Here is a 12472-nt window from a genome sequence, read left to right as displayed (position 1 = left end):
CCACTTTATGCATAGTTTAGTCTGTTTCTCAACCACTTTATGCATAGTTTAGTCTGTTTCTCAACCACTTTATATGTAGTCTAGTCTGTTTCTCGAGCACTTTATATGTAGTTTAGCATGTTTCTCAAGCACTTTATGCATAGTTTAGTCTGTTTCTCGTGCACTTTATACGTAGTTTAGTCATTTTCTCAAGCACTTTATGTGTAATTTAGTCTGTTTCTCAAGCACTTTATGCGTAGTTTAGTCTGTTTCTCAACCACTTTATGCATAGTTTAGTCTGTTTCTCGAGCACTTTATATGTAGTTTAGTATGTTTCTCAAGCACTTTATGTGTAATTTAGTCTGTTTCTCGAGCACTTTATATGTAGTTTAGTATGCTTCTCAAGCACTTTATGTGTAATTTAGTCTGTTTCTCGAGCACTTTATATGTAGTCTAGTCTGTTTCTCGAGCACTTTATATGTAGTTTAGCATGTTTCTCAAGCACTTTATGCATAGTTTAGTCTGTTTCTCGAGCACTTTATGTAGTTTAGTATGTTTCTCAATACTTTATACCTTAGTTTAGTATGTTTCCCAAGCACTTTATACGCAGTGTAGCATGTTTCTCAAACATTTTGTTTATTTCAGAGAATATAAGTGATGTAACATAAGGAGCTTTAGCATTTCAATAAAGTAAAAGATTTTTGGAATGGGCATGTCTCTAGTAAACATTGTAATGTTTTACTAAACATATAATAATATAGAGAAGTTTCAGTAAAGGTTTAACTTATAAAATGCGTTTTTTTTTGTACTAGTGCTAGAAACAAACATTACTTGATATCTGTGTCGCAATCAAAACGATATAATATTTTTGTAACCTTTTAAATAGGAACAAAACACTCAACAGCGACACTATGATTTTCAATAAAAGACCTTTATTCTGGTTTGTTTGTTTTGGAAACAAAACTGTTTAGACTAGAGGGAAGGCAGCTACTCGACAGTACCCACCGCCAACTTACGCAATATTCAAACCGAATGATGAGGCTTGATCGTCCCCCATTATAATGCCACGGTCGTTAAGAGCGGAGAGAGATTTTGCGACAACAAGACACGATCTTTGGACCCTCTGATTCACTAGAGTACGACCGACTGTTTATTCTGGACGTTTGATGTTTAGAAAATTAACTTAAGATATTTACTCGATGACCTTTCGTACGCCCGTTGCTTCTTTCTTCCATAAGTTCGCAACCGTTGACCTGTTAAAAGTATTTTGATACTTAATTAATAAATATAATTAAAAAGTTTCAAGTCTTACATAAATATGTCCTCAATACACACATACATATCCGCATAGAAGCACTATATGTGAGAAAGGAGTTCACAAACATACAGACACGCAACAAAAGCGCGCTTTCTACATATGTCGGAGGGGGGATATTGAATTTGAATTCATGCGCAGAATATGTAGACTTTAAAACATTTTAAAGGAAAGGAAAACAAAATGAAGAATTTCCTTATCTAAATGAAGGCGCTGGTCCTGGAATTGCTGAATTGTACAGAGACAGCGCTGGTAATATCAACAAACTTGAGCTCTTCATTTACAAAAGCGTGCCAATCAGCATGAATATCATCAGAGCATCTTGGTTTCGAAGACTGTCGTTGCGAAGGGGAAACTAAATAATGAATTTGATACAGTTAGCGAAACGTTTTCTGTTATTTCTTGTCTGTTTAATTCTTTTACTTAAGCCTATTTGTTTTAAAAGTATTAAAAATACACGATGATTATCAGAATGTGCACGGACTCGGTCTATTGGACCACCCCCGATTACTAGAAGGAATAACAACCACAATTCCGAATTTACTTCGACAAATCGGATTGAAGGTGATGTTATCTAAAGAATAAAAACACTTTTTTCTATTGTACACTTTGCATATTGCATTTTCTTAACCTCTACAGTTTTTTCACTATTCTTGTATACTGTATCTGGTGTTTAGTCTTCTCTACCGCTAACTGTCACTAATTCAGGAATGTAGAGTAAAATAAATAGTTGATAATTCTGACATAATACCACGTGGAATGGCACGCTGTAAAAGGTCGTGGCTTGCGCACTTTGGCGCCCACTCATACTTTTGTTTGTTTAGAGGAAAATCACATTGGATTATCTGCTATGTCCACCTTGGGGAATCGAAACCCGGATTTTTAGTGTTGTAAGTCCGTAAACTTATCCTTGTCCCACTGGGGGGGGGGGGGAGACCCACCCATTCGCACAGGCTGTAAAGAGAACCCCCTATACTTAAAACAATTATATCTAAGAAACTACTTGCCTTAGGGATAATACAATTTCACCAGAGTTACATTGAGAACCAGAAGATATTCTGGTGAAATGTATTTCCCCACTAGGACAAGTAGTTTTGGAATATCATTTTGAATATGGTCTTCTGTATAATTACCCTGTGATAAGAAATGCTTGATGACTTGTTTAAATGGTATTTACGTTAAAATGTGCTAGTCTTTACCCAGTTACACTTTGTTTTTCTTCTTAACATGTAACTGAAGGAACTAACACCTTTTGTTTCGAATGAACAAGTCATTTTTCTTTATGTATCCCGAGACACAATCGCACCATGGAAACGTTTTGACGTAGTCCAGAAAACTACACTATGTTCTATTGTAAAGAGATTGTTGCCTAGGTATGACAAACACAGTAATTTGGATCTCCAAAGTAGAATGATACATAAGTGTTTGCAATAATTCATACGCGGAACACATTAAGTGCTTGCTTGTTGCATCTGAACAAAAGAGTCTTTAAAATATCTCCATAAACACTTAACGTTTAAAACTGGGCATGTAACGATCCTATGACGCCAACACTCAGCGTGGAAATATTTATCACATAAGCTTAAAAACAAGCAATGAAAAAAACTCAGTCTACATAAACTAAAACAACAACAATAACTTTGGAGCACTTTGTGGTTGTTTTTTGTTAAGCACAAAGCTGCACAATGGGCTGTATGTACCCTGCCTACCTCAGGTTTCGAAACCCGATTTTTAGCATGAAAACCCCCCAGTCTTGTCGCTGAGCCACTGGTGGTAGGGTGTAGCACATTCTGCAATATTTTATTTTTGCGTAATACTCTTTGTACTCTGATTTTACATACTTGCTATTGCTCTGCACATTTATTTTTGCGTAATACTCTTTGTACTCCGATTTTACATACTTGCTATTGCTCTGCACATTTATTTTTGCGCAATACTCTTCGTACTCCGATTCTACATACTTGCTATTGCTCTGCACATTTATTTTTGCGTAATACTCTTTGTACTCTGATTTTACATACTTGCTATTGCTCTGCATAGACTTCATAGTGGCCACATGTTTTACACTTGCTCTCGAATCGTCTTCGTACTTAAAATATCTCTGAGAAGTTACTTTATTTTATTAATTTAAAAAAATATATTATACTATATCACACGAAATAGATCAAGCCTAGCAATTTGCTTTAAATAAGGCCTGGTATATCTTTTTTTAAGTGCATCAAACTGCTTATGGATTCATAATTTTGTTGGTTACAAGATCCTTAAGAACATGCCAGTCGCAAAAAAAAAGCTAAACAAAAATACAAATATTCCTATTAATTACACTAATTGCTACTGGGGATCTCGTGTGTATTTTACATAAAAAATGAGTAATTTCTCCTAATTGTTTTTGGTCAATTCTATACAATAAGTTTTGTAACGGACAAAACATAAAAATCCCAAAATGATGAATTACATGAACCTCAGCGTTAGTCGACTGTATAAAGACAAAAAGGTAATTTGGGGACAACAGGAAGAAGGAAATTAGATAATTATTTGATTATATTTTGTACAAATCTCTAAAGTAAGTTTAGCGAAATCTACTTTATAACATTAAGCAACTAGAATAATTCTTTTAAATCTTCGTTAAATCTTTTAAAGGTTGAGAACAACTTTTTGTGTTCCTATTTCATTTTTCGGGAGGCCCGGCATGGCCAGGTGGTTAGGGCGCTGGACTCGTAATCTGAGTTCGAATCCGGGTTCGAATCCCCGTCCCACCAAACATGCTCGCCCTTTCCGCCGTGGGGGCGTTATAATGTAACAGTTGATAAAATAGTAGCCCCAGAGTTGGCGGTGGGTTGTGATGACTAGCTGCCTTCCATCTAGTCTTTCACTGCTAAATTAGGGACGGCTAGCGCAGATAGACTTCGTGTAGCTTTGCGCCAAATTCAAACGTTTTTTTTTGTATTTTAATAAAATCATTCAAGTAACAATATATACATAGTACGAGATTTTGATATAAGTTTGAATTAATTTTGAACGAAAAAAAAGAAGATCCGATTTAGTAATTTCCTTGTCCCAAAATGTTCATAATATTTCTCTTAGAACAAATAAAGAAGAACTTTCTATCTTTGTCATAATAAGCCACGTGGTTTGGTACTATATATTTATAAACATAACAATTTTGTATCACGTGAGAAGTTCGTTACGTTTAACTTCTCACAATACCTGAGTAAAGTGGAAGTATTGATTTCACGTATATGTGTTTTATGTTTTATTTTTCTATGTCTGAAATTCTGTTTACTTGAGTAAGGATAAATCTATTTTTCTTTTGTTGTGATTAATGGTATATATTTTTTATAACATTTCATATATATCAGAAGATGTTTCAAACTCCCTCTACCCGAGTCCTTAGGTATTTATTTCTGTTTTTGTTTCTATCTGTGGTTTAGTTTTTAGCCGCGGCATAGTGGCTCGTAGAACAGCTTTGAGTTTTTTTGTTTTTTTTTCCAAGTACAAACTTTTAGCCCATAGCTCCGTCATCTCTTCACCGATTTGAGATCTAATTACAGTTTTGGACTCGGGAAGTCAAACTCTTTCGATTGATGTGTTTGATCACACCCAAGGTCTCAAAGATTAATTTATTCTATTCCTGCCTAAAAGAATTTCAATTTGAGGGTAGGCTGGTAGAGATCCTGATGAGTAATAAAATTGAATCGGGTATACGCGTGCCCCATGCTTGGTATTGCTGGCGCACACAAATATAGCTAATAAAAAAAAGGGGGGAGTCTCATAGATTAATTTACACTAATCCTGCCTAAGAGAATTTCAAGTGCCGCGGCTATTGAGGATTCCCTCTTGTTTATTTAACATTTCTTATTTTTGAAATACTATGTTTGAAACTTCCTTCGTCTGTGTAAGAATGACTTCTTTTATATTTACTGTGATTTTGGTTTAGTGTTTCTAGATAAGATTTTTTATTTCAGAAATTATGCACAAGGCTTTTTACCTGAGTAAGGATGAAGTTATTTATCTTGTGATTTATGTTTCAATTCTTTTGATAAAACATTTCTTACCTCAGAAAGTCCCTTTATCCAAGTAAGGATGAATTCATTTCTCCTTTTTTTGTGATTTATGGTTTATTTTTTTATGTAAGATTTGTTGCTTCATAATAATGTGAGCCTTTAACTTAAATTTCTTATCAACTGCTTTGAGAAACATAAAATTCAAGCTTAGTTAAGGAGAGCCTAAAATAAAAAGTAACTTGAAAACTTAAACTTATTTGTTTAACATCCTAATCAATTACTTCTTTCCCAAGAATATGTGACAGTCTAATTAACACTTGTAGAATTCGATAGATATTGAAATCAACTTGTTCTGTGATTGCTGCTAGAGTCCACACGTTGCTGATGTGCTACAGACAGTTACACACAAACACAGACATAGAGCGTGGGAGAAGAAGTGTTAACCTTGACTTTTTAAACGACCTATACAAGGAAGTGTACCCGGAGAAGATCACAGATAGATTAACTGTCAAAACTCGGCACTGTTGATATTTGTCATATAAGCTATTTAACATAAAGCTCTGTCTGTGAATAAAAATTACCTCTACTATGTCGTCACTATTACGTTAATTCGTATTTATATAGAGACAAACAAACAATATGTGCACGAAGCTCCAGCAAAAAAGAAAGAAAGAAAGAAAAGTGTCTAATACCATAATAGATAGAACTTTACTAGTCAGGAGCACCCGCCGCCACCTGGGCGGTGTCCGGTTTGGCTTGTTTGTTTGTTTGTTTGAAGTTAAGCACAAAACTACACAATGGGCTATTTCTGCGCTGCCCTGCACGGGTATCGAAACCCGGTTTCTAGTATTGTAAGTCCGCAGACACGCCGCTGTGCCATTGGGGGGAGGACAAGTTTTGAACCGAATAAATGGATTGTCTACCACTCTTACAACACACTCAGAGATGAAAGTGCACAGCTCTATCAAAATTTCAAATTACAGAACTTTAGAGACTTTTGGGGCAGCAAGCAACAATGTTAAAATGAAAAAAAAAAAGAGAAGAAAGAGGGAGAGAGAGACCGTTATGCCCAAATCGGAACTGCTAGCATATATATGAACACTGTAATCGCAATTCCTCAAATTTCTGTCATTTGGTTGATACAGAAAAAATAAGTTGTATATTTGGTAAAAGGAAGACTGTTTTTCTCCCTAAAAGTGTGCCTATAAACTTACGTTTTATCGACGCAACTCCACCTAAACGAAATACAATAACCTTAACCTCACATTCAATTATACAAAAAAGGTGTTCATACCATAACAGTTAATTTCAAACTGTTATATACCTTAATAAAACAAAAAGAAAATATGGTGAATTGACAAACACACTTTTTATATCATCTTCTGTCAAATTTAAGTCTATAAAATCAAATCCCACGTTGATAATCTACTTGAAACAGAAAAGGTCTACTCGGTGAATTTGTTCACCAACTTTTTAAACAATTATTAAGGTTACAATTATATCTAGATTATTGCTTTAATTTAAAAAAAACTAGTTTAAAGACTTTGCTACTTTGTAAGTTTAAATAAACTATAAGAAACTTTATTAAGAATAAGTATGTATTGTTTGCAATTTTTTTTTTTTTTTATACACATACTGTGTATTTCTTTCAGGCTTTTGGGTGACGGTGAAAAAAAACCGTTTATTGAAGAAGCGGAAAGGTTACGCTCCAAACATAAAAAAGACCATCCGGACTACAAGTACCAGCCTAGAAGAAGAAAACCGCCAAAAAGTTCAACATTTTCCACCTCTTCAGTTTCTGGCACAGAACCATCACATTTACCTATAAAAGCTATAGCTTCCATTGGTCATCGAAATAATCTTGGAGCAGATTCTTCGGACAGCGACAATAGATCGTACAACAACCTCTATTCTGGTCGTATTGGTCCTTACCCTCCACATCAAAGCCCACCAACGCCACCTACAACACCGTACCATGGCGCCAGAATCCTTCATCACAAAAGCAGAGAGGAAACAAATTCGTTAATATCAGACGGGATCATACTTCAATCAGGCAGAGGTTTGGACCTAACTACATTTGTATCAGCAATTTGTAACAAAAAAAGAGTAAAAAATCTTAATTGAATCATAAACATTAATTTTGATCTTCTATTTCTCTGAATATTCTGAAACTTTTTTTAAAAACGACTAGTACAACACACTAAATATATGCGTAACGTTCAAATCGACTTATTCAACTAATTATGGAGAGCAGAAAAAGAACCATCTAACCATATTCCAGGGTACCAAATTAAAAAGATAACAACAAATTAACGAAATCTGTACTTCATGTGTAATTAACTTCTTAATTCTGCGGACTTACAACGCTAGAAACCGGGTTTCTAGCGTTGTAAGTCCGTAGACATGCCGCTGTGCCACTAGGAGGCGAGACTGATTAGATAGATTCACTGTGATAGTTGGTTATACGAACAATAATAATCGTCCGAATGCATTTAATAAAAACTTTGTGGTAAGTCAGGATGAAGGCCTTTATGTTACGATAAAATGTGCATATATAGGGTATCTAAAATTTCACTTACATCACATAGATATTAAAGTTATTGCTATCTTAATACCATATCTGATCGATTGATGTATCTAACATGATTCCTAAGGATATTTTGGATACTGGAATTAAGCATTACTCCACAAGAGTTTAATGATATATAGTGCACTTTGACGTTCATAATACTGAACAAGGACAAAACCAGAGTATTCACAAAAAATAACGATACTAATTTAAAAACAATAAATCCAATGACAAATTGAACACTGTTCAGTTGGATTGGGCGTTTTCGGAAATTCGAAACGACACGCGATGAAGAAGACCACTCACTGTAAGCGTGTATTTTTTGAAATATTAGCATTATATTGTGAGATGTAATTTACTTTACAACTACGATTGCGCTACCGCTAAAGTCTGACTCAGAAATATATTTATTAAAAAACTAAAGTATTATTATGTTGCTTATCGTGGACTGATGGTTAGTGTGCCGGTTGGTGTATTGAAGGTTCGAGTCTGTGACATGCTGCTGAACATGCTCCACATTTTCAAAAATGATAATTAATCACGTTATTAAGTCAAGATTAACACTGTAAGCGATAGGCGCTGCTGACCAGTTCTCCTCTCTATGGTCTTCAGTTCAAAATTAGGGCCGGCTAGATCTGAACTTTGAGGTTTATGACCTGGCCGTTTATCCTCTGTGCTCTTCAAATAATAATAATAAAAAAAAACAAGAAATACTTTGATTGAATTTTCGCAAAAACCTTATCATGCATCGTTTTTATACATCCGCACGAAATTCTAAATTTGGTATTACATGAACATGTGTATATTCATGCATTTGGTATTACATGAACATGTGTATTTTCATGTATTTGGTCTTACATGAACATGTGTGTTTTTATGTATTTGGTCTTACATGAACATGTGTTTTTATGTATTTAGTATTACATGAACATGTGTATTTTCATGTATTTGGTATTACATGAACATGTGTATTTTCATGTATTTGGTATTACATGAACATGTGTATTTTCATATATTTGGTATTACATGAACATGTGTGTTTTTATGTATTTGGTTTTACATGAACATGTGTGTTTTTATGTATTTAGTATTACATGAACATCTGTATTTTCATGTATTTAGTATTACACGAACATCTGTATTTTCATGTATTTAGTATTACATGAACATCTGTATTTTCAAATGGGTTCAATGTGTGCATTGAACACTAACGTTGGTTAGTGTTAAGTCATGAATATTTTCACATCAAATCATTTTAAACTTGGACAACAACATTTTGTAAATTTGATTCCAACCAACAATCAGAATTTATAATTATTTAAAATTTTCTATAAGACGTTACTATGTGAATAAAGGTGGATTTTTTATGTTATTAGCGAAAACCGAAAAGACCGCGAAGTATTAGTTGATTACAATCTGTTATTAGAATTACTTGTAACAGAATTGAAATCTTATAATGTAATTTATTCTGTTAAAAAAGTAAAGCTCATATAGTTTTAACTGCCTCAAATTACTTTTTTCTCTAGGTACCACACAGAACCCAGTTAGCGTTCAGTCAGGAGGAAGTAGTTCAATAGTGCTGCCATCTAGGGAGACACAGTGCAAATACGCAAGAGTGGAAGAATCTCCGTCCAGTCAAGTTCCAACAATGGGATCTCACGGAGCCGTTGATCCATACGTTCATCTAAGCTTAACTGGAGCTCCGCAGTACTCTCACATCCCCCATGGCAACCTCTCTATGGTTGGAGCTGGAGCTTCTTCTACTACACCTTGGGGCCGGTTCTCTGCCGAGCAGTTTTCTCAAGATCGCCTTCGGGTTAGCTGCTTATCTAGTGCGCATGTGTCTCGTGAAGACCACCACATGGTGGGTGAGGGCTTAATCGGAACCCAGGGTTGCAAGGAAGGAGGCCTAGCAGGAGATCGAGGCCCAGGAAACCCGCCACTGGACCTTTATCGGACCCCCAACTACAGCGCTGATTACACCACTCGTCGTTCCGGAACTACAAGTTTCGTTGAACCAGAGAGCTTTCCTCATTGCACAAAAGCCTTCACGACTCCGTCGGCATTGCTGGGAGTACAAAGCTGCCCTATGTTTAGTCATGTAGTTCCCGGCTCTCAGGGGGAGCCATCACTATTTGTGCCAGACAGCAGGCCTCAGCTCGAAGGCACAAACTCGTGTGCTTACAGCTCAGGTCATACACTGGGTCATTTTCTTCAGCCCAGGTAGTAAACTTTCATAATGTGTGTTTATAATATAACTTCGGGAAGAAATGTTTATGTTTCTATACACATACCTTACGCCTTGATCGACTCTGAACTTTTAAGCGGTGATGTTGCTCCACGTCATTTTTATTATCAATTACAAATCTATCAATTCAATAAGATGCATTGTTTTAGAGTAGAATTTAATCACTTAAAGAAGCTTAATAAAATTAATTTTCAGCGTTATTCCGTAGAACGTAGGGTATTTTGGTCAGTGCAGATAATCATTGCGTCAGTATTCGAATTGCAGCGTTTGGTGATCATTGCAAGATGATAACTTCAAAGTAATGATTATTTAATATTTGTAAAATTCCCGTCGAGTACTAACGAAATATAAAGGTGCAATACGAACACTAGGTTGCCACTTGAATAATGTTTTCATTTTTGTACACTGTTTTAAATTATATTTAATAACCAAATGAAACTAGGTAAAGATTATGCAACCAGAAGAACTGCTAAAACTTACAATAAAAATTACAATATCTTTAATTATGACTAAAAAGCAAACTTTTTTTCGGTTATGCAAAAAAAAGGGTCATAAAATATAGAACTGAGATCATTTGTTTTTTAATTTCATGCAAAGCTGCGCTAACCGTCCCTAATTTTGAAGTTATAGACTAAAGGGAACGGAGGGAGTCAACACCGCCCAACACCAAGCCTTGGATTACTTTTTACGAACGAACAGTGTACCCCAGTATCACATCATTCAACTGTGCGTGTGTTTTTATGAATAACAATTTTTGATCTGAATAAAAAATCACACTTAAGCAAGCTAGCTAACTTCACAGAGTGCACCCTATTGTACATTTAAATTTTCTTTTCTATTGCTGCTGTCTGGAAATATTTGATTTCGTTAATCGTTAATCAGCAGACTAGATTTGCCGCTGCCGCCATCTATTGAACGTATTTGATAAAACAAGTGTGACATTTCCATCTCCAATAATACATATTTTCGAACATTTTAAGCCAATTGAAAAGAACGTACGATAGACTGTGCTTATATTTTCTCTGTAAGTGTATTTATTATAAGTGGGTGGCATTTATGGAGCTAAGCCATGATGGATTTCAATATAATCATTATGGTGAAATGAACTAAAAACTGGTTTAATGTTGTTTATCTTGTGTATTTATCCCCTTAGTTGTAATATATTAATTTGTTACAGAGTTATTTTACCTATTTCAGCTATAACCTAGATCTAAGTGAACGTTAGATATGATACCGTTACGTAAGTTTATATTATCAAGTTAAGAACTCTGAAAGAAGTTCTGTAATAAGTTAGAAAATAAACATGTTGTTACGAGCGAAAACAAACAAACACAAAAAGGTATTTTAAAGCCACGAGCAGCTATATCTCTCATCATAAAGCCTTCAGTTTGAAACATTTTTTTTTGTCTGCATTATAAATACTAAGATAAAAATGGCCAAGTCTGACAACCAGTATATGTTAGTTTACCAAGAGATTGAATATAAAAAAAAATATTTGTTTGAATAGTGAGCATACTGACGAGATAAATAACGTAATGAAGAAAACAAAGGTGGGATTGCTGAGTTAGTTTCTTTATTTTACGAAGTCCTGTAATACTCTCGTTTCACCCATATTCTGGAACCCAGGGAGGAACAGTAACAAGTAGTAACTTTTAAACGTTTAATATATAATATAACTTGCGTACCTTCTAACTTCCAGAAGGACTTTAGTATTGTAAACAAAAAATGGCTAATAAAATATGTTTCATATGACATTGTGGCGTCTTTTCTTGCGCTAATAAACCCACTAATCCAGTCTTGTTCTTCTTAAAGTTTTTTGTGCCTCTTAATGTAATAATTTTGATTTTGTTTCTCAACAGAGTATAAAAATTAGATCTGGTATTTGTTATAACAGTAAGGAAAATTGTGTAAAACTCCTATTTTTTTATTCAAGATTTTCACAGTTTATTTTCACAAGTAAGAAGTTGATAGATAATTATTTTGAAATCTATACTCAAATGTTAAATACCCCCTAGTGGCTTAGCAGTAAGTCTGCAGGCTTATATATATATATATAAGCTAATCTGTATGATTTAAAAGTGGCTACCATGATTGATCCTATGATTAATATTTACTATTCAGCAGTTTGAATAGTGAAAGAAGGAACTTATAATTAGTATGGTTTACAGTGCATGGAAAATCTAAATAAAAGACAAACCAAAAAATATGTTCTTTGTACGAAGACACTTCTTATACGTGCGAAATCAATGTAGCGTTTTTTCGTTTCGTTATATGAGTAACTTAGACATACAAAATTATACAGAAAATTCAAACCCACTGACATAGTGTTTGAACATCAGGTGGCGCTAACACCTCAT

At 34.6% G+C, this 12472-nt stretch overlaps 1 protein-coding gene across 1 annotated transcript in view; it reads left to right on the top strand.

The window, feature by feature from the left end:
• LOC106461862 (transcription factor Sox-8-like) overlaps window positions 1-11869 on the top strand; it is a 43297-nt gene extending 31428 nt beyond the window's left edge. Inside the window, exons 2-3 of the mRNA XM_013921727.2 lie at window positions 6951-7357; window positions 9394-11869. Coding sequence (XP_013777181.1) covers window positions 6951-7357; window positions 9394-10094 — 1108 coding nt within the window. The 3' untranslated portion in view covers window positions 10095-11869. The remainder of the gene's footprint in view (window positions 1-6950; window positions 7358-9393) is intronic.
• Window positions 11870-12472: the final 603 nt, after the last annotated feature.

This window comes from Limulus polyphemus, unplaced genomic scaffold (assembly GCF_000517525.1).
Source record: "Limulus polyphemus unplaced genomic scaffold, Limulus_polyphemus-2.1.2 Scaffold1047, whole genome shotgun sequence".
Lineage (NCBI taxonomy): Eukaryota > Metazoa > Arthropoda > Merostomata > Xiphosura > Limulidae > Limulus > Limulus polyphemus.
The sequence above is the reverse complement of the archived record's forward strand: the minus strand, read 5'-3'. Positions and strand labels throughout refer to the sequence as shown.